General features: G+C 53.8%; 1 protein-coding gene across 1 annotated transcript; it reads left to right on the forward strand.

The window, feature by feature from the left end:
• The first annotated feature begins 3,573 nt into the window (after positions 1-3,573).
• LOC101531836 (myosin-3) lies at positions 3,574-23,813 on the forward strand. The gene is made up of 39 exons (XM_058676274.1): positions 3,574-3,777; positions 5,251-5,394; positions 5,944-6,100; positions 6,481-6,508; positions 6,833-6,941; positions 8,136-8,228; positions 8,954-9,017; positions 9,100-9,198; positions 9,842-9,945; positions 10,047-10,185; positions 10,592-10,710; positions 10,806-10,955; positions 11,482-11,652; positions 11,741-12,047; positions 12,164-12,234; positions 13,244-13,331; positions 13,416-13,533; positions 13,873-13,996; positions 14,097-14,233; positions 14,322-14,577; positions 14,758-15,000; positions 15,092-15,268; positions 15,413-15,558; positions 15,632-15,722; positions 16,037-16,426; positions 16,541-16,667; positions 17,921-18,039; positions 18,201-18,397; positions 18,710-18,893; positions 19,541-19,706; positions 19,986-20,110; positions 20,546-20,854; positions 20,973-21,176; positions 21,262-21,387; positions 22,095-22,265; positions 22,356-22,460; positions 22,613-22,708; positions 22,803-22,940; positions 23,661-23,813. The coding sequence occupies exons 1-39, from the start codon at positions 3,574-3,576 to the stop codon at positions 23,685-23,687; spliced, it is 5,823 nt and encodes a 1,940-aa protein (XP_058532257.1). The 3' UTR covers positions 23,688-23,813.
• The last annotated feature ends 1,354 nt before the right edge of the window (positions 23,814-25,167 follow it).

Genomic DNA, 25,167 nt, shown 5'->3' on the forward strand with positions numbered 1-25,167 from the left:
AGCGACTACAAAAGACACGAAGTAAAATTTCCCATTTTATTTCTACAAAATCCTCCCAACTGTAAGTGCCAGGCGTTGATTTTTTTTTAAGGTTTATTTTACTTACTATTTGAAAGGCAGGGCTACAGTGAGGGAAGGTGATGGAGAGACAAATAGAGAGAGGAAGGGAGAAAGAGAAAGAAAATGAAGGAATCTTGACTCCTCAAATGGCCACAGCAGCCAAGGATGTGGGCTAGCCCGAGTCTGGGGTTTTGGGAAGGAAATGCAAAGCACCCTACCTATCTCTGGGTGCAGCAAGAGCCCTTCTTGTTTCTCCTGTGGATCCACAAAACCTACACCTTTCCTGCCCTAGGGGACCATTACCTGTCCCTTGACTCTCCTGCCAGCCAGCCAATCACACAGCAGCTTGGGCTGACGTGTCCCTGGACAGAAGTCCAGAGATGCAGGTGAGCACTTTGCTGAGGGACGGGAATGGACCCTTTAGGGGTCCCGGGGCTCTACCTTGGATGAGGAGGGGCGTTTTCATCCACATCAGAGGCAGAGGGATGGTGAGACGGAGCGGCCCGTAGTAGGTACACCAGCTTCCTCCTTCAGCGGCCACTCACCTGGCCTGGCCGTCCCAGGACAGACACTTAGTACGCATGCTGTGCCTTGATTGGCAGTCACTCAGATCCCGAAAGCAAGTCTGTATATCTGAAGTGACTCGGGACTTACAATATCAACGGGTAGAAGCTAGAATGCATGCAGAAGGTGTCTAATAAATGTTTCTTCATCATGGGACCTTCAGCCCAGCTTTCCCCCCCAACGGCTCTCAGGGGCAGCCTGCCACACCTGAGCTAGGGGAGGGGGGCATTGGCAGGGGCAGTGAAAGGAAGTGTTGCCAGCCGGGTCATTTGGGATGAACCCCTGCAGGCTGCCCACCCAGCCACCCTCTGGAAGGTCTGCTCAGAGGAGTGGGGGGTGCGGGGGAAAGGAATAAACAAGTAGAATGAGAATGAACAAAAGCTTCAACTGCACCCGGATTCTTGTCTCCAAGCTTAATTTTTCCAATCTTGATTTAGAAATGACCACACCTGTTAGTCCACCCCCCATCCCACCCCACCCGAGTCCTCCCTGAGCTCTCTGCAGGCCACCAGCCCGCTTCGCCTGCCCCCAGCAAGGCCAGCAGCTGGTCTTTCCTAATTGGTGATCCATCTCAATAACAACGGGCCCCTGAGCAGCTGTCGCTGCGAGTCCTGGCTGGTGGTACAGCTCCCCTCATTAATTTCCTTGTTGGTCCTACCGGTGCTTAAGAAAGGATTAAGTTAATCAGGAGACTAATGAGACAGAAAGTCACGCAGTGGCAAAGAAAAAGGAGGAAGGGGTCGGGGGAGAGGAAAGGGAGCCATCCATCATCATCATAGCATCACCACCATTATCATCGATGACACAAAGTTACCACCACTGTGGTCACAGCCTTACTCAAAATTCCAGGAGGATTTCAACTTTCACATTCCCTATTCCAGTCATTTTTCCAAACAGACAGCCCAGCTCCGTGGCTGCCTGCAGGAAGGGAGGGGAGGTGGCACACACCATGGAGCATCACACCATGGTCACGTCGGGTGGGGACGCAGCAGCCCCAGGCGCAGAGAAAGGCATCCCAAACTCCCAGTTTTCTGCAGGGGGAGAGATACTTACAGACCCCGCTCATTTCTATATATACCTCCCCCTTGGCAACCACCAAAAATACGCATGGAAGGAGCTGGATCCCGGCTCGGGGTGTCCGTCATTCTCTTTCCAAATATAGAGAAGGAATGATCCACAGGGGTTAGTGGTGGCCCTATAAAAGCCCGGGGCTGCAGCTGCCCCTCTCAGCTCTCTCTGCTGGGTGGAGGTAAGTCTCAGACCCCTGAAACAAAGCTCCCTTTTCACTCTGCGGCTGGGGACAGGCTCACTTGCGTGGCCCACGGCCGCACACCGTGGCTGCACCTGGGCTTCGGCAAGGCAGCGATACGATCATGGCTCTCTCTCAGAGGTGTTCTCATAGAGTTATCTAGACGTGGAGCAAGGATACCCGTTGTCCTCTGCCTACACAGCCCTGCAAGCTGGCGGCCCTGGGTCTCCCTCTGCTCACTCCTACACAGCCCTGCAAGCTGGCGGCCCTGGGTCTGCCTCTGCTCGCTCCTACACAGCCCTGCAAGCTGGCTGCCCTGGGTCTGCCTCTGCCTACCAGAGTCCTGCTGAGACACCCATAGGCCACTCTGCCTGAAATTGGCCGGTGGAATTTGGTCCCTTCACCACCTGGGCTATCCACCTGGCCACGAGGTACAAATTAGTCTCAGAGACTTCATGGAGGACAAGAAGACCTGAGCCTGACCCTAGCCTGGTTCTATTTTGTTGTTGTTGTTGTTGTTTGTTTGTTTGTTTTTGTGAGACAAAGACCGCACTTCCACCTGCTGGTTCACTCTGCAAGTGGCCACAATGGCCAAGACAGGAGTGGGCCAAAGCTGAGAGCAGGGGGATTCAATCCAGGTCCCCTACATGGGTGGCAGGGATGCAAGGACTGGAGTTATTACCATTCCCTGCCAGGGTCTGCGTTAGCAGGAAATCAAAGCTGGGGGTTGAGGCAAGTGCTCTAATGTGTGATCCAGGCAGGCTGAGCACCAGGTAGGCTGTATGCCTGGCCCACCACAAGCTCCTTAAACAGGGGAGTCTGTCCTGGGCCTCAGTCCCACGCAGAAGGCATTTACAGTGACACAGGTTCACCGTGGACTGGGAGGAACCAGCTGTCTGGATGGTTGAGGGGTTTTTCCTGCTTAATGGTCTGCTCGTGGGACATGTCCCATCCACTCCCCCAGACCCAGGCTGTTTCAACTGCCATCCTTCTGTGTTCTCAAGAGCGCAGGAGCTCCCAGCCAGCACTCCCTTCCCACCACCCCACCACCTCTGTGCGCCATTTCACAGGTCCGGGAGTTGGCCGGCTGCTGTTGTCTTCCGCTGTCCCACAGGTGTGACTCTCAGGTGAGAACTGGGACCGCAAGTCCCTCCTTCTTCCCCAAAGATCTCGCAGGCCCCTGCAACCAGCAACCGGGGAGCGCGGGAGCAGGCAGGCCAGGCTGAGGCGCATGGAGAGGAGGTGGCCAAATGGGAGCTGACGTCAGAGGCTGGCCTCTGCTCTCGGCAGCCCAGGGTAGCACCTTGCTTGAGGGTCTCGCCACCTGGGTTCACAATGGCCAGAAAATGTCCCCGCTGCTGTTGTTTTCGCTTTGGGGCATAACTTAAATGTCTCCTCGGTGACATCTGAGGTTCGCAGAAGAGGACACTGAGGTCCCCAACAGAGGCGCTTGCCTTCCTTTCCCAGGCCTGGGTGCGGATATTGCGAGGCTTGAATTGCTCGGGCTCTTTGCACTTTGTTCAATAAAGCCGAGCCAGTTTGCTGCTTCCAGCACTTGGGTCCTGCGGGGGCAGAGGGAGGTGCCTGCAGGGACCAGGGTCAAGGTCAGCTTTGTTCCTGTGCCCTCCACTGAGGACCCCCCTTTCCCCTGGGGGTGACCGCTGAGCTCACCCGGTGGCCTTGACCCCTCAGCTGCCACCATGAGTAGCGACACTGAGATGGAAGTATTTGGCGTGGCCGCTCCTTTCCTACGCAAGTCGGAGAAGGAAAGGATCGAGGCCCAGAACCAGCCCTTCGATGCCAAGACCCACTGCTTCGTGGTCGACGCGAAGGAGGAGTATGCCAAGGGGAAAATTAAGAGTACCCAAGATGGGAAGGTCACGGTGGAAACTGAGGACAACAGGGTAAGAGCCGTGCGCCTCCCACACCCCATATCTCGCCAGCCCTCTGCCCCTCCCCCAGCCACTTGCAGGCATGGTTGGTGCCAACAGCGCCATGACCTTGGAGAAAGCAAAGTGAACAGCTGACCTCAGCTGGCACACAGGTGGGAGAAGCTGCAGCCCTGTGGCCCAGAGTGGTCTCACCTGCAGGTGCTTTGGTCAATGTTCCTGTCCATCCTGCCTCGGCTGGGCTCCTGGCTCCCTCCCCGCCTCTGCCGGGCGTCCCCAAGGCTGTATCCCTGCCCTGCCCATCTGGGAACCTGGATTTTCCCTAGTCCTTCTAGCAGTGGTCATGTCACCCAGCTGGTGGTCCCTAGTGGGCCACCAGCTCAGCATGAAAGAGTGGCTCCCCATGTCGCAAAGGTTATAGGCATTGGAGCCCAGTGCACTCGGCCCATCATAGGGACCCGGGCTGGAATTCTCAACTTGAAACTTTACTACCTCCTGGAATCGAGATTAGAAGCATCTGGGAACATTCCAAGAAAAGCCCCTTATGCTCCCCGCCCCCCACCCTACACTCCATATAGAAGTAGCAGAAATAAAGAGAAGGAGAGGGAAAAATAATAAGAGACCTAGAGGGGCAACAATGGTATTGGGTTGAACATGAAGGAAAAAGGTCTTAAAACGGCGGCGTGTTGAAGCTTCCAGAAGGTGGCGCTCTACGCACTTCAGCGAAAGATGCTAGGAGGCTGATGAAGCCACAGTGCAGGCGGGAGCTGGACAGAATGAGTGACACCCTCCACCCAGAAGACGGTGCTCAGCAGCGAGGGGTGTCCAGGCTGGTGTCACTGAACGGGGTCCTGCTTAGAGGCAGGGAAAGGCAGATTTCCCACACACTCAAGAGAGAGAAAGAACAGAAACCCCTGTCCCCTGCCCATGCTGGAGCTCCTGGTACAGCCCACACACCAGGTACCTTGGAGGGGCACTCTGTCCCCCCGAGAAGGGTGACCAGGGGATGGGGTGGAGTTTTGTCCACCAGGCAAGGACAGGATGCAGGACCGGGAGGTCTGGCCAGCTGCTGTCACACAGCTCCGAGTGTGGACCAGCTGCAGCCTGGCCTGCCCATCTGATGCCCTCTTCTCTCCTGCACCTGCCTCAGGACAGTCCGTGCTCGTGTTGTTTAGGGATGAGCATACTGCCCTGGCAGGTCCCTCCCTGCTATCAGCTTTCACCCACCGCCCTATGCCCCCGCAGAGATTCCCCTTCACTCACACCTCAGGGTCACTGGCAAAAAGCAGACTCCCAGAGTGGCAGGAGCAAGGGTCATGCATCGCGGTCAGCACAGGCTGCCCCAGCCAGGGTGGCCACATCTGCTCCCCAACCCCAGCCTTGGCCCAGCGTCTGCCCCTTCCACCTCGGCCTCCTCCTCTTGGGACTCAGGGCAAAAGGCACTGCAAATGTTTGTCTAGCGTTGGGGTGCTTTGCCCTGTTTTTCAGACCCTGGTGGTCAAACCGGAAGATGTGTATGCCATGAACCCCCCCAAGTTCGACAAGATCGAGGACATGGCCATGCTGACTCACTTGAACGAGCCGGCCGTGCTGTACAACCTCAAAGAGCGCTACACGGCCTGGATGATCTACGTGAGTGCCCACGCGGCACCTCGAGGGGGCCCGGGACATGCTGGATGTGGGGGCAGGGCGGGGAGGCACAGGGGTCTGTGTGGGATGACGAGGCGCAGAGAGGAAAGTGGGGAGAGGGATAGATAAAGAGAGGAGATGAGTGGAGCATGGGGCGGGAGGAGTGGGAGAGGAGGCTGATGGAGGGTCTGCGCTTTTACCACTCTCTGGCTGTTGGGGGCGCCACCGCGCCCTTCTTGGAGCCCCGGTTGCTGCTGCACCTGTTAACAGAAGCCACATCTACTAGTTTCTCATAAAGGTGGACATGCGCTCATGACAGGAGGTTTTTCTATAACCACACCCCCAGTCACATGAGGCTTAACCACGGGATAGCTCGTGAGAACCCATGCAGCAGCTCCCTGCCCGTGACCCTATGGGATAGTGTTTGGGTCATGTTGGGAATGTGAGAGATTCTCCAGCTTTGTGATGCTCGTATGGGACCACCGTCCTGTCCAGGCAGCCCTTGATTAAGGGCAAGTCCATGACCGAATGTCTATGCATTTCCTCCCCCAGACCTACTCAGGGCTCTTCTGTGTCACCGTCAACCCCTACAAGTGGCTGCCCGTGTACAACCCCGAGGTGGTGGATGGCTACCGAGGCAAGAAGCGCCAGGAGGCCCCGCCCCACATCTTCTCCATCTCTGACAACGCCTATCAGTTCATGCTGACTGGTGAGTCACACAGGAGCCATCAGGGAGTGGTGGGCCGGGGACCGCATGGGCTTCAGGGCGGCTGCCCCAGCCCAGTGGTCCCCAGCCTGTCCCTAACTGGTGTGCAGCAGTCTACCCTCCCATAGGGCCTCGCAGGTGGAAGTGGCATTGGATGGTGACCCCACATGGAAGGGACATTTATGTGGGTCACAATCAAAGACAGATGGTCTCGTGTGGTTCGGTCTCTGCTATTAAGCAAGACTTGCCCTCTAGGGTCTCCTCAATGATGAGGCTCTGGAAACAGAGGGAGGGGCGTGACACACTGACTGCACTTGAGCAGCATGATTGCATGGGGAGTTTGCTTTCCATCGCCCTCAACTCTCATTGTTTTCCCTCTGCAGATCGCGAAAACCAGTCCATTCTGATCACGTAAGTGTCCGGGGCGTAGCTATAACCCAAAGGGGCCACGTGCCAGACTCTGCTCACTGGAAAGTCTTTGGAGCAGGGTCGGTGATGAAAGGATGGATTTGGGTAGGGGTGGGGTGGGGCAGTAGACAAGAAAGCCTTGGAGGCTAGCAAGGCTGTGGCTGGGATGCCGTGTGTCTCAAGGTGGCTTTTCACATCTGTATGGGGGAAATGGACCGGAAGTGGGCAGATTCTGTCCAGGGCTCTCTGTAACACGCCGGGGGCAAGGGACAGCCTGTTTGTTCCAAGAGGACTCATTTCTTTTCCTCTGTCTCCCTTTTGGATTAGTGGAGAATCTGGAGCAGGCAAGACTGTTAACACCAAACGGGTCATCCAGTACTTTGCAACAATTGCAGCTACTGGAGACCTCGCCAAGAAGAAGGACTCGAAGATGAAGGTATGGGAGGAAGGAAGCCTGGCTCCAACTGCTCCTCTAACACTTGCCTTAACCTCAGAGTGGAGAAGCCAGAGGCTGTGTCCCGTTGCCCCCTCTCCCAGGAAGGCGAGGGGACTAGGATTGTCATCTTAAATGACATGCCCTGTGGTGGCACCTACAAGGCCTGGTCCTACAGTTTCTCAGGTGAGGTTCTCAGGTTTAGCCTAGAAAGTCTCAGACTACGGGAGGAGGAGCTGTACTGCTGCGGTAGGATTCCCAAACACCAACTGAACAGGGCCATAGCATCACCTTGACCTTTGGAACAAGCATGTATGGCGGCGTGCGGTGAAGGGAGGCAGCCTCGCTCACTGGAGACCTGAGAATCCAGGCATTCCGTGCATGGCAAACTCAGGGCAGTGTAGATCGGCCATTGCCAAGTACAGACCGAAGGGCAAACGTGTCCTGAGAAAGACAAGTGGCTGACCTGGTTGATTCCCCCAAACTGGAAAAGTCAGGGGAGGAAGGACTGGGGCTCCCCAGAGGTGCCGGGCAGCCAGGGCAGGTGGGACCTGGTGAGCAATTATTACAGCGTCTTGAACCGTGGGCGCGTGATGCTAATGGTTGAAACACAGGATAGGAGGCCTGCCAGTGTTCTGGTTCCATCCCCGCCTCGGGCTTCTGACTCCACCTTCTTGCTAATGCAGACCCCTACGAGGTAGCGGTCCTGGTTCAAGTCACTGGGCTTCGGCCACTCCCGTGGGAGGACTCAGTCCCTGGCTCCTGCTTCGGCTAGCTCAGTACTTGCCATTGTAGATGTAAACCGAGGATGCCCTGTGGGCCATACTCAGGCTCACAGAGCAGGTTGACTTGTTTCTGGCAATTTCTCTGGGTCTCCAATCAATTAATGATAAAAATAAAAATAAATACATTTCCCCCCTGGAAATGTTCTGAAATCCTGTCACTTGGATATCCTGGCAGTGCTAGCTACACAGTGGTCTCCCTCCATCTGCAGGGGGTTACATGCTAAGACCCCCTGCTGCCACCAGCGGATGCCTGAGCCTTGCCTGTGATGAATTTGTAAGTTAGGCACAGGAAGACATGCAGAATGATGAAGAGGCAGCCAGGCACCCCCACATGCTGTAATGAAAGTTAAATAATGATTATGGCTTTTTTTTTTTTTAATCTGCTTTTTCCTCCCTCGATTTCTCTCATCAGGGGACTCTGGAGGACCAAATCATCAGTGCCAACCCCTTGCTGGAGGCCTTCGGCAACGCCAAGACTGTGCGGAATGACAACTCGTCCCGCTTCGTGAGTCTCCGTGCTGAGTCCCCCACATGGGCACCACGCCTGGTCTGGAGAACTCAGGGATCTGCAGGGAGGGCCTGGGATGACCCAAGCTGATTCCTGTAATAGTATGCTCACCCACAGTGCAGTCAGCAGAGTGTGTGATGGAGTAATGACGGGGAGTGGGGAGAGGGACAGGGAGAAGCAGGGAAGCAGGGGTCCTTCCCACAGGGTGGCCAGGGAAGGCCTTTCTTGGGGGCTGGAGATGTGCAGCAAAAGAAGCAGACTTGAAAACAACAGGCAGGAGAGGGGATCAAGGGGACAGCAGGTGTACAAGCCCCAGGAGACAGGGAGGAAGGTGAGGAGGCGGAGAAGGCAGAAGAAGAGATGTGGTCCCATGGGAGGATCTCCCAGGCCACAAGACGGCGTCCGGGTCTTATTCTGAGCATTAAGAGGTTGCTGCTGGAGTTCCTGTAAGCAGGGAAGTGATAGGGTTTGAGCTGTATCCCAGAAGATCTCTCTAGTTCTTGGATGACTAGGACATGTGGGAGGTGGAGGGAAGCACAGCTTAGCAGGGAGAGAGAGGTGAATTGGAGGCGAACCAACCGAGAGGGGAAGAAAATGGGGAGAGAGGACACCACCGCGCGTGGCAAAGCCTGAGGGCACCCGGCCCCTGGTCACATCACCTGGCAGACTCGGAGGGGACCGTGGGGCCGCGGTAGCATCTGGGCTCCCCCTACCTCGCACAGGGCAAGTTCATCCGCATCCATTTCGGGACCACTGGGAAGCTGGCCTCCGCAGATATCGAAACGTGTAAGTAGGTCTCCTGGGATCATGGCCACCCTGGGGCGGGGTGCGGCCGGGGAAGAGGCTTAGTTCTGGGCGTGTGTTCCAGATCTGCTGGAGAAATCAAGAGTTACCTTCCAGCTGAAGGCTGAGAGGAGCTACCACATCTTCTACCAGATTCTGTCCAACAAGAAGCCTGAGCTCATAGGTGAGTGGGTCGCCAGGGGCAGCAGGGCTCTTGGGTCAAGAACGGCCTTGTGTACACGCAGGTTACTCTGCCGGTCCTTGTAGACCTACGCTGCTGTGTGGGCTGCGCTCTGTGAACCTGATTATGGAGACAGGGAGACCTTAGCATGATTACATCCGCGGAGAAGTCAGCACGGATTTAGAAATGGCTTTGGCAGGATGCAGCCAGCGGTCCTCTCGCGCCCTCTTGTGTTCTGGCACCGAAACAGCCTGTCACTAATGGGAGGCCATTCTGTCCGTGGCCATTGTTGTCCAACCACCAGAGTCCCGCATGCGTCTTGTCTCCCCAGCTCTTTGCATAGGTTTACCCAGCCTTCTGGTCTGCAGCTTTCCAACTTGCATTTTTTTCGGACAGATCTTACAAGACACTGTAGTTGAACCCAAACAACTGGTGCTTCTCCTTACTGTGGCTCCAGTCCCGGACCACACCTGGCTGGTTCTTCCTATTGCCTTTTCCTAACCCACATTGCAAACAGCACGTTTAATGGGAGAGAGCGAAGTCTTCCCTGGGTTATATTTTCAGTCCCAGACTTCAGTACCACAAGCTGGGCTCCCAGGCAGCCCGGAGCGTGAAGGGCTGAGATGTCAAACGTTCTTCCTTTCAGAGCTTCTGCTCATCACCACCAACCCTTATGACTACCCGTTCATCAGCCAGGGCGAGATCCTGGTGGCCAGCATAGACGACGCAGAGGAGCTGCTGGCCACTGATGTACGCGGGCCGGGGTGGGGGTCCGGGAGGCAAGTGCTGGCTGTGTTGCCCCATCCTTTAGCGGGATGGGGGCACCAACTGACCTCCTCTTCCCTCACCAGAGCGCCATTGACATCCTGGGCTTCACCCTGGAGGAAAAATCTGGACTCTACAAGCTGACAGGAGCGGTGATGCATTACGGGAACATGAAATTCAAGCAGAAGCAGCGAGAGGAGCAGGCGGAGCCTGACGGCACAGAAGGTACAAGGTCACCACGTCAGGGGGGCGGGCAGGAGCCAGAGCTGGGTGGTGGGTCCCCTGAGCTCGTTTGGAGCCTCTCGCAGAAGCGGTTAATTCTTCTTCCTCCCAGAGAGGCAAATGATCCCTCTTGGGCCTCAGCTTTCTGTTGGCACTGGTATGCCCATGTTCACTGAGCCCTTCCAATTTTTAAAATTATTATTATTGTTTTAAATGCAAGACAAAGTGATCAGGGATTTCTGGAATCTGAACCTGCCTTTTCGTAAAATGCGCCATAGTCCCTGAGTGACACATGCAGGCTGTTTAGTCACAGAGAGTATAGGACATACCGAGATGAACTTGGCCGCCTACTTGATTTCAAACAAGGCCTCTCCAGCTTTGCTGAATGTCTCATTTCTTTCCTCGTCAGTGGCCGACAAGACAGCCTACCTGATGGGCCTGAACTCATCAGACCTCCTGAAAGCCCTATGCTTCCCCAGGGTCAAGGTTGGGAATGAGTATGTCACCAAGGGACAAACGGTGGATCAGGTAAGGGGTGGCTCCGAGGTCGCGAAGCAGCCGCCCGTGGAGCCCGCGGGCAGCCACCTGCCTTCGTTCTCACTAGCTGATCCTGCGCCCACTAGGTTCACCACGCTGTGAACGCCCTCTCCAAGTCAGTTTATGAAAAGCTGTTCCTGTGGATGGTGACCCGCATCAATCAGCAGCTGGACACCAAGCTGCCCAGGCAGCACTTCATTGGGGTCCTGGACATTGCAGGCTTCGAGATCTTTGAGGTTTGGGGTCAACTGGGGCTTGAGAGGGCTTTGATCGGGGGGCGGGGTGTGATCCTGGTGGGAAAGCTAGGGAGAATGGACTGGGTAGAGGAGAATTAACATGGCTGGAGGGTTTGTGTAGCAAGTAGCAATACTCCTGTTAAGTAGAATTTTAAAAGACAGCATCCCGTGGATGAGAAAATAAAAAGCCAGAAAAGGAAATCAGAGTAAGTCATTCATAGACAGGTTACATGAATAAATCTACTTGTCTACAAGGTGCATAGAAGAGTAACTACACAATAAATAAAATACACGAGAGATTCCCAGGCCAGAGACACTCAGAAGAGGGAAATGCACCTTGGAACTGGAAGTCAAGAGAAGGCTCCAAAGAGAGGATCCAGTCGGAGCCAGGCCCTGAAGGGAACCACCACGTCTGAATGCAAGACTGGGCGGGCGGCAGTCTCGGGCAACCTGGAGGGCTATTGGTGGATCTTTGGTTGTTGAAAGAAGCCCAGTTTTTCACCTATGCCCTGTGTTTTGGTTTCAGTATAACAGCCTGGAACAGCTGTGCATCAACTTCACCAACGAGAAACTGCAACAGTTTTTCAACCACCACATGTTCGTGCTGGAGCAGGAGGAGTACAAGAAGGAAGGCATCGAGTGGGAGTTCATTGACTTTGGCATGGACCTGGCTGCCTGCATTGAGCTCATTGAGAAGGTATTCTATTCCACCCACTCTTACACTCTGATGTTCATTAGTACTATTTAGATTTACCCACATGCGTTCTGCATTGCCTCCCTCCAAGCCCATGGGCATCTTCTCCATCCTGGAAGAGGAGTGCATGTTCCCCAAGGCCACAGACACCTCCTTCAAGAACAAGCTGTACGACCAACACCTGGGCAAGTCTGCCAACTTCCAGAAGCCCAAGGTGGTCAAAGGCAAGGCTGAGGCCCACTTCTCCCTGATCCACTACGCGGGCACTGTGGACTACAGTGTCTCGGGCTGGTTGGAGAAGAACAAGGACCCCCTGAACGAGACCGTGGTCGGGCTCTACCAGAAGTCCTCCAACAGACTCCTGGCGCATCTCTATGCCACCTTTGCCACGGCAGATGGTAAGAGACCGAATGAATGCCTTTGTGTTCCCATGAGCTCCCTCCCACCATTCCACAGGACTGAGAAATGCTTCACACACCTGCTAATAGCCCCTGCCTTCTCTCACTCCTTCCAGCTGACAGTGGGAAGAAGAAAGTGGCCAAGAAGAAGGGTTCTTCCTTCCAAACCGTCTCTGCCCTCTTCAGGGTAAGAACAACCAGTCTCCTGGCTTGTAATTGGTTTGAGTCACAGCGAAACGAGCAGCGTGGAGAGATGCTAAACTTGATTTTTCCAGGAATAGTCATGTTGTCCAAATCTGATTACTGTCACTTAGTGAAGCCAAGCACCAGTCTGATCATTGATAAATGAGATCTAGCAAATGTGAGGCGAGAATTTCATTATTGTTTTGTATTGCAGCAGGCTGGGGCAGCTGGCCTGGGAGGTTCAGTTTCCAATACAGACTCTTGGGCTTTGCCTTCAGACACCAGAAATAACAGCTTAGGCTCCCAATGTAGTGGATGCAACTCCCGAATTGATTTAGAAAGCTTTTGTGCACAGTGGCCTCTGGTTCACCTAGAGGTCAAAGACAAGCACAGGTTGAACACCCCTTTATCCAACATGGTTGGAACCAGAAGTGTTCTGGATTTTTAAAAGACATTTGCCTCTGTGGAGTGAGACACCTTGGCGAGGGGACCAAAATGTACACATGAAATTTAGTTATGCTGCTTGTATACACCTTATACACATAGGCTGAAGGTCGCTTAATTTGACCATGACCAGTCATAAAAAGTTACAAGTGGACTTTTCTTTCTGTAGCATCATGTCAGCTCTTATGAAGTCTCTGATTCTGGAATGTTCTCAGATTTTCACAACAAGGATGCTCTAATCTGTACAGCAGTTGTTTGTCTAAACTTCTAGCCAGAGAACAACCAAGAGGGATTTCAGAATTCTTGATAATTTTGGAAAATGAAGGTTTGTGGAAAATGAAATTAGAAGGTACATTTGCTTTGGTGAAAAAAATTTTTTGAAATCTGACAAGCTAAGATACACAAAGCTTTCCAAGAATTCAGAAACTATCATGAAAACTCTGCAGATTTCAAAATGCCTTGTACCAAAACAAGCCTATCTTTCAATTCCATTTTCCATGAACTCTTTGAAGCCAACTCTCATCACCCTGTAAAAGTCCATAATAGGCAGTCAAATTCTTTTCTTTCAGGAAAATCTGAATAAGTTGATGTCAAATTTAAGAACAACTCACCCTCATTTCGTGCGCTGTATCATCCCTAATGAAACCAAAACCCCAGGTGAGACACCTGCTGGTTGTCCAGGAGATGCTCTGGTTGTAAAAGGTGGCATGTCAAGCCTCCATCTCTTGCTTCCGTTGTCAGGGGCCATGGAGCACAGCCTGGTCCTGCACCAGCTGAGGTGCAACGGTGTGCTGGAGGGTATCCGGATCTGCAGGAAAGGATTCCCAAATCGGATTCTCTACGGGGATTTCAAACAGAGGTACATAACAGACTTGTCTTCTGACTTCCTGGTGAGGTGTGTGGTTGCTGCGGTTGGAGGGAGGGACATCCTGGGGTTAAAAGACCCTTTTCACTCAAAAGCACAGTTCTGAGTTTCCACTACACAAAGACACAGGCCCTTGCTTCTTCCATGATCTTCTTTGGAACTTATTTGATACACAGAGTGGCAGGGAAAGCCCTGGCTCAAAGCCTTGCTGTGTGACCAGGGGCATGCTTCTTCATCTCTTGGGATCTTCATGCTCATGGGAAGAATATGATCGGCTCCAAGGTTTATGCTTCTGCCACCCATCTATGACAATGCCCATGTCTGGTGTGGCAGATACCGAGTGCTGAATGCCAGTGCCATCCCAGAGGGACAGTTCATTGACAGCAAGAAGGCCTGTGAAAAGCTCCTGGCATCCATCGACATTGACCACACTCAGTACAAATTTGGACACACCAAGGTAACGAATGTTTCCATCCTGGATAGATGCTGGCCTCGCTAGCCTCTTGGCATGACCTCTCTGGAAAACCAACTGGCATCACCCTTTCTCTCATTTCCAGGTGTTCTTCAAGGCCGGCTTGCTGGGGACTCTGGAGGAGATGCGGGATGACCGGCTGGCCAAGCTGATCACCCGGACACAAGCTGTGTGCAGGGGGTTTCTCATGCGGGTGGAGTTCCAGAAGATGGTGCAACGAAGGTGGGGTTGTGAGGGTCCCTGTTCAGAGTTCAGCTCTGTGGGATTATGGGGAGACCCTCCTGGAGACCAAGGGATGTCTTCTTGCCAGGGAGTCCATCTTCTGCATCCAGTACAACATCCGTGCCTTCATGAACGTCAAGCACTGGCCCTGGATGAAATTGTTCTTCAAGATCAAACCCCTGCTCAAGAGCGCGGAGACCGAGAAGGAGATGGCCACCATGAAGGAGGAGTTCCAGAAAACCAAAGACGAGCTCGCCAAGTCAGAGGCAAAGAGGAAGGAACTGGAGGAAAAACTGGTGACTCTGGTACAAGAGAAGAATGACCTGCAGCTCCAAGTGCAAGCAGTATGTGTTTGCAAATGCTTCTTTTCCTCTTCCTACTCTCCCTCCACAGCTTTGTTTATCCAAAGCTTGGTGGGGATACTCACTTTTTAGTTGGGGCGCAGCCTACACAATTTCACATGTAAGCAAACAATGGAATATCTCAAATCGAATGCATAAAACCTTTGATTTTTTTTTTTAAAGGAAAGTGAAAGCCTGTTGGATGCAGAGGAAAGGTGTGACCAGCTGATCAAAGCCAAGTTCCAACTGGAGGCCAAGATCAAGGAGGTGACTGAGAGAGCTGAGGACGAGGAAGAGATCAATGCTGAGCTGACGGCCAAGAAGAGGAAGCTGGAGGATGAGTGCTCAGAGCTCAAGAAGGACATCGATGACCTTGAGCTGACCCTGGCCAAGGTTGAAAAGGAGAAGCATGCCACAGAGAACAAGGTGCTAGGCCTGCTGGATCTTTCTACCCGGATGTAGTTGTTGCAAGCTGAACTTTATTTCTTCTTTTAACGGCTTGGGGATTTCTTTGTAGGTTAAAAACCTTACTGAGGAACTGGCTGGGTTGGATGAGACCATCGCCAAGCTGACCAGGGAGAAGAAGGCCCTCCAAGAGGCCCACCAACAGACCCTGGATGACCTGCAGGCAGAGGAGGACAAAGTCAATTCCTTGAGCAAGATCAAGAGTAAACTGGAGCAGCAGGTGGACGATGTAAGTCGATAATGTTAATCAGCAGTCCTGGAGCTTGACAACGTGAAGGGTCCCCAAGGGTCTTCTTGCAAAGTGTTTGTCCCCTGCCAGCACCTGCGCTTCCCCCCAAAATACAATGCTGTCTCCCTCTCCCTCCATCCCCAGCTGGAAAGCTCCCTGGAACAAGAAAAGAAACTTCGGGTTGACCTGGAAAGGAACAAGAGGAAGCTCGAAGGAGACCTGAAGCTGGCCCAGGAGTCCATAGTGGACCTGGAGAATGACAAGCAGCAGCTGGATGAAAGGCTCAAAAAGTATGTCCCGAGGCCACGGCCCAGCGCATGCATCCACGCGGCTGACTTCACACACCTGCCTTTCCTCCCACAGGAAGGATTTTGAATACTGTCAACTACAGAGCAAAGTGGAAGATGAGCAGAGTCTGGGGCTCCAGTTTCAGAAGAAAATCAAGGAGTTACAGGTGGGATGTCTTTGGGTTTTCTCCCTGGGTGTGTGAGGAACTTGTGTTGTGCTTGTGTTGGGTGCTGTCTGCTGTAAGCCACTGAGAGCAAGCAGGCAGGATGTGCACTGCCTGCCTCGCGGGCTCCCTTCCTTGCTGGGATCAGGGCCATGGTAGAGAGGAAAAAATTCACAGGAGCGGCCGTTATTAGCCCACACTGACTGCCTTGGGTTGCGAGCCCAAGAGATGGTCTGCCTCCCGGGAATGGAAACCTTGACACTCAGAGTCGCCCTGGGGAACTGAATCCCTTTGGCACACGTGGGCGCCCTCCGCAGGCTCGGACCGAGGAGCTGGAGGAAGAGATAGAGGCCGAGCGGGCCACACGAGCCAAGACTGAGAAACAACGCAGCGACTTTGCCCGGGAGCTGGAGGAGCTGAGCGAGAGGCTGGAGGAGGCGGGCGGCGTCACCTCCACCCAGATTGAACTCAACAAGAAGCGGGAGGCCGAGTTCTTGAAGCTGCGCAGGGACCTGGAGGAGGCCACGCTACAACACGAAGCCACGGTGGCGTCGCTGCGCAAGAAGCACGCGGACAGCGCGTCCGAGCTCAGCGAGCAGATCGACAACCTGCAGCGGGTCAAGCAGAAGCTGGAGAAGGAGAAGAGCGAGCTCAAGATGGAGATTGACGACCTCTCCAGCAGTGTGGAGAGCGCCTCCAAGTCCAAGGTGCTCAGGCAGGGGTGTGGGGGTGGCCGAGGGGGCTCTAAACGAGACTGACCAGCGTCTGTGGTCGCTCAGACCTGACCACTCACATCCACGCCTCACCTCTCACGCCTTTAGGCAAATCTGGAAAAAATATGCCGCACCCTAGAGGACCAGTTAAGTGAGGCCAGAGGCAAGAATGAAGAGACCCAGAGGAACCTGAGCGAGCTGACCACACACAAGTCGCGCCTGCAGACGGAAGCTGGTGAGCCCTGGCCACGTTGGGGAGGGCGCCTAGAAAGGGGGCGGCGGGTCAGAACCGGGGGGTGGTGTGTCGGGGTGAGAATCTCTAAGGGTAGGAAAGAAGCAAACCAGCTAAGCTACAGAAGGTGCCACTCAAAAGAAGGTGACACTCCAAGTCCATACAACACAAGACAAGCGGACCACAATGAGAACGGTCTCAACACAAGTCCTTGCCAGTTAATACGGCCATGTGGGCAACAGAGTCCGATATACAGAAAAATGACCAAGGCCTTTCTCTTTCTTGATACACCTCAAAGCAGACTCACTAGAGAGTGAGTCAGACAATAAAGAGAGAAGCATGGGCTATTTTTTAAGATTATTTATTATTTTTGGAAAGGCAGATTTACAGAGAGGAGAAACAGAGAGAAAGGTCTTCCATCTTCTGTTTCACTTCCCGAAAGACCACAATGGTTGGGGCTGAGCCAATTCAGAGCCAGGAGCCTCTTCCAGGTCTCCCACATGGGTGCAGGGGCCCTAGGGCTTAGATCATCCTCTGCTGCTGTCCCAGGCCACTAGCAGGTAGCTGAATGGGAGGCGGAGCAGCCAGAACTTGAACTGGCACTCATATAGGATCCTGGTGCTTGCAGGAGAAGGATTAGCCAGTTGAGTCAGTGCACTGGCTCAGCACGGTTCATTTTATTGCTCTGAGTGAGAAACAAAAATGTAAGGGGATGTTACTTGGAGCTTTTGCAGAGAAGATGTGACCCCAGCCGGCACTGCTTCAGCATGCCAGAAGTCATTCTTTACTGCCATCTATTGCCATGTTGGCCAAGCAGGTGACTCAACCCTAGAGCCCTGAAGCCACCCTGTACCCTTTTCCCTTACTGAACACAGAAACTTGAACTTGAAGGCTCAATAACCTCAACTTCCTAGAGCTACAAAACCCTGAGATTTCTCTTCGTGACAGATCAACGAAGAGCAGTAAACACCAGCCCCTGCGGAGGCCCCATGGGAACTGGTGGGCGTGCCTGGTGCTCGTTTCTTGCTGGGTTCCATAGCTAGAAGTCACTCCCAGCTTCCTGCAGGTGACAATGATATCTTAGCAGGCAATGCTTCCAGTTTTTATTTCCAAGGACCTATCCTACTCCCTCAAGAAGGGGCCACATCTTACAATTTTCCCCTTCTCGAGATCCCAGCACTGGGCCTTGCACACGGTAGATGAGTGAGTGAATGGATGGGGTGGAAATGAATGGAAATCTTTGCTTCTGGACACAGGTGAGCTGAGTCGCCAACTGGAAGAGAAGGAAAGCATTGTCTCCCAGCTTTCCAGGAGCAAGCAAGCGTTCACCCAGCAAGTGGAAGAGCTGAAGAGACAGCTGGAGGAGGAGTGTAAGGTGTGTCATCTTTGGGAGCTTCCTGGAGCTCGTTTTCAACGCGCCATCTTCAGGGAGAGTCCACTGTGTTTTCAGCGGGGGGTGAGAACGGGGCATATTTAGATGGTATCACACGGATGACGCCAAGTCCGCCAGGGGCTCTACTCTTTGCGCTTTCGCAGGCCAAGAACGCCCTGGCCCACGCCCTGCAGTCCTCCCGCCATGACTGTGACCTGCTGCGGGAGCAGTATGAGGAGGAGCAGGAAGCCAAGGCTGAGCTGCAGCGGGCGCTGTCCAAGGCCAACAGCGAGGTTGCCCAGTGGAGGACCAAATACGAGACGGACGCCATCCAGCGCACGGAGGAGCTGGAGGAGGCCAAGTAGGCAACTCCATTTGCCTTTACAAGAAAAGATCCCTTAAAGGACCACACAGAAGAAGGCGGGATGTTATTTTTATTTATTTTTGGATAGGGTGGACATCTCCTCATCCTGAGATGAGGGTCTAAACGCAGTGCTTTGCCAGTAGGGTAACCTGGTGTTGGCACATTTCTTTGATCTTGTGGATTTTCCTGTTGCATATGAAAACCCAAGGGCTTTGGATCATGCAGATTAGCAATGTCATCTTGATGAAGAGTGATACTGGAGGGGGATTCAAGCTTAGGAACACCTGCTTTTCCTTTATATCCCTCAAGGAAAAAACTTGCTCAGAGACTGCAGGATTCCGAGGAGCAGGTTGAGGCTGTGAATGCTAAATGCGCATCCCTGGAGAAGACCAAGCAGAGGCTGCAGGGAGAGGTGGAGGATCTGATGGTTGACGTCGAGAGAGCCAACTCCCTGGCTGCTGCCCTGGACAAGAAGCAGAGGAACTTTGACAAGGTTTGTGGCTGAATGCTGCTGGGAGTGGAGGAAGATGGGGGGTTCCAAGTGACCGGAAATGGAGTGGTTGCTGTCACAGGTGAACTCTGCCCCCACAAGCAGGGTGACTTGGGGGGCAAGTCCCAGCATCCCCATGGGCTGTAGCTTCCTCATCTGTCAGGTGGATTGGGCACTGGATGGAGGCATTGTTAAACAGTGTTAGTGCAGGCAAACGAATTTCCACACTATTGTTCAGTCCCAATATCGCACCTGCACGGCTGGTCTGTGGAGGTTGACAGCGGGGTTCAACCTAGGTCTCACCAGGAAGCATTCTGGGGGTCCCTCTTTCAGTATGGTCCCCAAAGTTGACTTGAATGAAGTTTTAATGAAATACTTAGGAGCATAGAGCCCTTTATATACCAGGAATGGCAATTATGCCCAGCGTACTCCTTCTCAAAGGATCAGTTTGAGAGGGCAATTGCTACGAATTGATTACTTCGCTAAAACTTATAATCCTGAGCTAGTCTGACCATTGATAACAAGGAGCCAAGACAAAAGACAGGACCACAACTCTGAGAGCATTCACCCGCGTGGTTTCATTTCGTGAGGAGCCGCCGAAGAGGCGAGCTCGGAAACAGGGACCCCTTCTTCTGTCCCGGGTGCTGCAGGTGCTGGCTGAGTGGAAGACCAAGTGCGAGGAGAGCCAGGCGGAGCTGGAGGCGGCGCTGAAAGAGTCCCGCTGCTTGAGCACGGAACTTTTCAAGCTGAAAAATGCCTATGAGGAGGCCTTAGATCAACTGGAGACGGTGAAACGGGAGAACAAGAACTTGGAGCGTAAGCGGTTCCGGTCTGGAGTGCCGAGACTTTTCTGTGCGCACGCTGGGTCTCCAGGGAGAGCTGGAGCGGGCACAAGGTGGTTGTGTGTGTCCACGTATGCATGTCCAGCTGGTGCTCTCCAGCCCACTGCTAGTTTGGGAGTCTCTCTCTAGACAATATCCTATCTTCAGGAAACAGGAGTCCTCAGAATTACAAGGAGCTCGTTAAAAGGCACCCCTGCAAACTCAGCCAGACACATGCGGTTGGTTGCAACCGGGACTTGTTTTCTCTCTGCAGAAGAGATAGCGGATCTGACGGAGCAAATCGCCGAGAATGGGAAAACCATCCACGAACTGGAGAAATCCCGAAAGCAGATGGAGCTGGAGAAGGCTGACGTGCAGCTGGCTCTGGAGGAAGCAGAGGTGAGGCAGCAGCAGGGGTGGATGTGGGAACTGTGGCGCTCAGGCCCGGGGGCGGGACAGGGCAGCCGGGGGACTCTGGATCTTGCTTTTTGCCTTTGTAAAATGCAAAGTCTCCGTGCTGCTCCTCCTCCATCAGAAGGCACATCTCTGTAGGGGTGAGCGAGTTAATATCTGGGCAATATCTTTATTCATTGGATGAAATTGTTACATTAAGATAGATCTAGGGGTGGGCCCTATGGTGCAGTGATCAGAACGTTGGTTCAAGTCCCAGCTGCTCTGCTTTCCAGGATGACCAAGTCCTTGGGCTCCTGCATCCATGTGGGAGCCCCGAATGGACCTGAAGCTTAGTGAAACCCATGGTCACTGCTGTCACCACCGTCATACTCTGTTTTTGCTTTTCTTTCTTCCGCGTGTGTGCACATGCGCACTTTAAAGGCTGCTCTGGAGCACGAGGAAGCCAAGATCCTCCGGATCCAGCTGGAACTGACGCAGGTGAAATCCGAAATCGACAGAAAGCTGGCAGAGAAGGACGAGGAGACGGAGCAGCTGAGGAGGAACTACCAGCGCACGGCGGAGACCATGCAGAGCGCCCTGGACGCCGAGGTGCGCAGCAGGAACGAGGCCATCCGGCTCAAGAAGAAGATGGAGGGGGATCTCAACGAGATCGAGATCCAGCTGAGCCACGCCAACCGCCAGGCCGCGGAGACGCTCAAACACCTGCGCAGTGTCCAGGGACAGCTGAAGGTGCGCTGGGCTCCCTGCGGCGGGGGTGATGGAGGCGTCCTGCCCCCATGTGGCCCTCTCATGCGCACACACACACATCCCACTTCAAGGAGCAATTTTTCCTTTTCCCTCTCGCTAGGACACCCAGCTGCACCTGGATGACGCTCTCCGCGGTCAAGAAGACCTAAAGGAGCAGCTGGCCCTGGTGGAGCGCAGAGCCAACCTGCTGCAGGCCGAGGTGGAGGAGCTGCGGGCCACGCTGGAGCAGACAGAGAGAGCCCGGAAGCTGGCCGAGCAGGAGCTCCTGGATTCCAACGAGAGGGTGCAGCTGCTGCACACTCAGGTGAGGGAAGGACGGGAACGCACAGGGATGAGAGGACTGGGCTGCGGACACTCCCCTCACGCCGCCCGCACCCCTCTGATCCCAGAACACCAGCCTCATCCACTCCAAGAAGAAGCTGGAGACCGACCTCACCCAGCTGCAGAGCGAGGTGGAGGACGCTAGCAGGGATGCCAGGAACGCTGAGGAGAAAGCCAAGAAGGCCATCACAGATGTGAGCGAGGCTCTTCCTCCCATCCAGGGTGAAAGCCCCCTGTCCCCCAGTCCAGAGATGGCTCTCCTCCCATCCCCTCCTCCCCGCAGAACCACCTGCACAACGGGGAAAGAAGGAAAAGGTTACTTTCTGTTTCTTCTGCCCATAGAGCTGTACCCTTCCTTCCTGCAACACCTCACAGACTCAGCCGTGAACGCTAGACCCTGCCATGTGGATAACTTCCACATCATCTTTCCCTTCAACACAATCACCTAACCCTTATCCAGGTTCCACTGCTCCAAGGGCGCCACCTGCTGCCAGAAGGGAGAATAGAAATCATCTTCCTGCAGGCCTGACTCCTTGCACAAGGGATCATCCCTGAATCTTACAATGCCCCCAGTGCAGTGATGTGGAGGGGCCAGTCAGCCTTCTCCCTACGTCTCAAACTCTTTGGAAGATAGTAAGCAGTGACAATGAAAGCGTTTCACTGGAGTAGAAGGAGGTCCCACGGCGGCCGTGGAATCCTCACAAGTTTCGTTCACGGAGATGTTATGCCCGCGTGAAGCTCCTGTCCTCTCTTGCGGTGGGAGCGTGCACTTCATCATGGTCCCGCCTGCTGTCCTTGTCTTTTTCCTGGTCACCAGCCCCTAGGACACGCAGGTTTCTGGCTGCTCCGAGGCCCCCAGTGCTTGTCTGTGTTTTCTGAGACACGAGTTGCTTTTCCCCAGGCGGCCATGATGGCGGAGGAGCTGAAGAAGGAGCAGGACACCAGCGCCCACCTGGAGCGCATGAAGAAGAACCTGGAGCAGACGGTGAAGGACCTGCAGCACCGCCTGGACGAGGCCGAGCAGCTGGCGCTCAAGGGCGGCAAGAAGCAGATCCAGAAGCTGGAGACGCGCGTGGGTGCCCGAGGAAGGACGCCGGTGTCCGCTCAGCCTCCCCCGCAGGCTGCGAGCCTAGACTAACCTCCGGGCCCCTCTCCCCCGCAGATCCGAGAGCTGGAGTTTGAGCTTGAGGGGGAACAGAAGAAGAACACCGAGTCGGTCAAGGGCCTGAGGAAGTATGAGCGTCGGGTCAAGGAGCTCACCTACCAGGCAGGTGGCGAGAGACCCCAGCAGGCGTTTCCCTTGTAATGTTCTCTCCTCAGAACGGCGTCTGGGAGGAACTACCTGAGCCAAGAATGGGCAGGGCAGTGTGCGGGCCTTGTCCCTTGCTGTGCAGCGACGCATGCGTTTGTCACCCGCAGAGTGAAGAGGACCGGAAGAATGTGCTCCGACTGCAGGACCTGGTGGACAAGCTTCAAGTGAAGGTCAAGTCCTACAAGAGGCAGGCGGAGGAGGCGGTGAGTGGGGACAGGCTGCGGCTGCGGGGTGCTGGCCGGGCGGCTTCCTACTGCAGTGGTGACTTTACCTGCCGGCGGGGCTCTGGGCTTTCAGGATGAGCAGGCCAATGTGCACCTCTCCAAATTCCGGAAAGCCCAGCACGAGCTGGAGGAGGCCGAGGAGAGGGCTGACATTGCCGAGTCGCAGGTCAACAAGCTCCGGGCTAAGACCCGGGACTTCACCTCCAGCCGGGTAAGTCGGAAGCCTGGGAAGCTCCTGCAGTGAGCTGGGGTGGACCTCATACAACCCTCTCCATGGGAGCTGGGGAATCGGGCCCCCCACACGTGGAAGACCTGGAGTGGACGGCCAGCTCCCAGCTTCCAATCTGTGTTCCAGCTATTCTGAGCATTGGGGGGGGTGCTGAACTAGCACATGGAGCTGGGATTGTGGTGCAATCGGTTGAACTGTTACCTGCAACACAAGTGCCCTATATTGGAGCACTGGTTCATGTCCTGGCTGTTCTGCTTTGCTTGGATCCAGTGCCATGCTAATGCACATGAGAAATGTGGGCATTTGGGGATTGAACCAGCAGACACAATATGTCTCTCTCTCTCTCTCTCTCTCTCTCATTAAAATAAAACACCCCAATGAAACAATGAGCTAACAGTGTGCTCTGCTCCACCTAGCCTCCCCAGGCACCCCCTGCTGGTGTCCCTGTAAAGTGGAGTCCCTGTAAAGTGAGCTGTGGGCACAGGAACAACACTGCCCAGCCTAAGGAGCCCGCTTGCTCTCTCTGGAACCAGATTCTGTGACCTCAGGGCGACTTCTTGTATGCGTTCTCCCAAGGTCCAAAAAATATTCTGTGTCCACAGAAGCATACAAGCAATTCCCTGGTGTTTGCTGAGCGAGAGGGTGGGGCAAGCCTGTCTGCCTTTACCTTTGCATTTGACTGGCAGCCTTCTGTCTTCCCAGATGGTTGTCCATGAGAGCGAGGAGTGAGCGAGAGCCTCCTGGAGCAGGACAGAAGATACGCAGAGTGTGTGTTTTCATGGGTCCTGCCTGATACGTTTGATTGCCATGTGACTCCTTATCACATGCAATAAACTTTGCTTTGCTTTCAACTTGCGGCTGTTGCGTTGGATTTGTTGTCCTCCTCCCCAAGTAGCAGCGGTTGCTTGTTTCTTGATTGTGATACCTGGTGTTGAAATCTTAGTAAGCAGGTGGCTCGGTAAATTCAACATGCAACATGCTGAGGAGGAGAGAGAGCTTGCTTTTGATTGTAGCTTGAGATTATCTCCAAAAAGGAGAGAGAAAAAAAAACACCCTTCTAGGCTAACTATTGCCTTAGTGGGTTATGGGAAGGAGGGTTTTTCAAAAGAGTCATTGTCAGCTATGATAACACAATTGTCAGGGTCAAGGAATCTCTATTTCAAGGCGAGCAAGAGCCTAGGTTCCTCTGCTCTGTTCGCTCGGGGGAAACACATCTGGAATGTGGCAAGTACATGCTGGGTGCAAATGAAGGAAGGAATGTCTGATCAGTTGCAATGTGCTGCTGAGCCCTTGGTGCGGGCCTAGCCTGCACTGCTTAAAAACGTACTGCCAAAAACACCTGGCTCCCCACCAAGGTGCATGTGTCTTCACCAGGACAGGGAAAGGATGGCAGGAAGCCAACTTGTGCCTGAGAATCCTTGCTTATTGTCATGAGGAAACGTATCCGACACAGCTCCCAAAACCCCTTCTTTGTCTGACTCTAGAACATCAAGAAGAGGTGGCCCAGTGTGACTCCCGTGGGAATTTAGGCTCCAGGGAAAAGAGCTCCAGGGATGGGGGAGTTGCCACGGTGACAGAAAGGCGACTGCTACGGAGGTCTGGCATGGCTTGTTATGACGTCAAATCATTTTGTCCTGGAGAGGGGCAGGGGACAGTGACACAAGATGCACACTTCAAAAACACAGGGGAAGCGCAACAAATGGTCTCATTTTCCTCCCCAAAGTATGGATCAGGAAAAAAACAAAAGCAATGGAAGAGAGGCGCCGAGATGAGAAGAGCCTAAGGCTCCATGCCTCCATGTGGGGTCCTCATTACTTGGTTCAAGTAAGTGGTAAAAAGGAAATATATAGAGATTAGTGCTCATTTTAGACTTAACGGTAGAATGACCGAGTTGGAAGTCAGAAAATGAGGAGATCTCTTATCCACTCTGTAAATGGCCATAACATCCAGATCTAACACAGGTTACAGCCAGAGCCAAGAATTTCATCTTGGCTTCCCACGTAGTTAGGAGGGGTCCAAGTACTTGGACCAATCTCTGCTGCCTTCGTATGTCCATGAGCAGAGAGCTGGACGGGCAGCAGAACAGCCTGGCCCTAACTGGCACTCCATTGTGGGACATGTATGTTCCAAGTATTGGTTTAACCTGCTCAGTCACAATATTGGCCCCCATATTGCTCATTTTTAAGGTAGACTGTGACACTATAATTTT

Source organism: Ochotona princeps, chromosome 17 (assembly GCF_030435755.1).
Source record: "Ochotona princeps isolate mOchPri1 chromosome 17, mOchPri1.hap1, whole genome shotgun sequence".
NCBI lineage: Eukaryota > Metazoa > Chordata > Mammalia > Lagomorpha > Ochotonidae > Ochotona > Ochotona princeps.

What these genes read in the sequence shown, in the direction of transcription:
- LOC101531836 (XM_058676274.1), top strand. Translation starts at nt 3,574, where the DNA reads ATGAGTAGCGACACTGAGATGGAAGTATTTGGCGTGGCCGCTCCTTTC. An exon ending in GCATTGAGCTCATTGAGAAG is followed by an intron (nt 11,653 to 11,740) that starts GTATTCTATTCC and finishes CCTCCCTCCAAG; the next exon opens with CCCATGGGCATCTTCTCCAT. An exon ending in AGAAAATCAAGGAGTTACAG is followed by an intron (nt 15,723 to 16,036) that starts GTGGGATGTCTT and finishes CGCCCTCCGCAG; the next exon opens with GCTCGGACCGAGGAGCTGGA.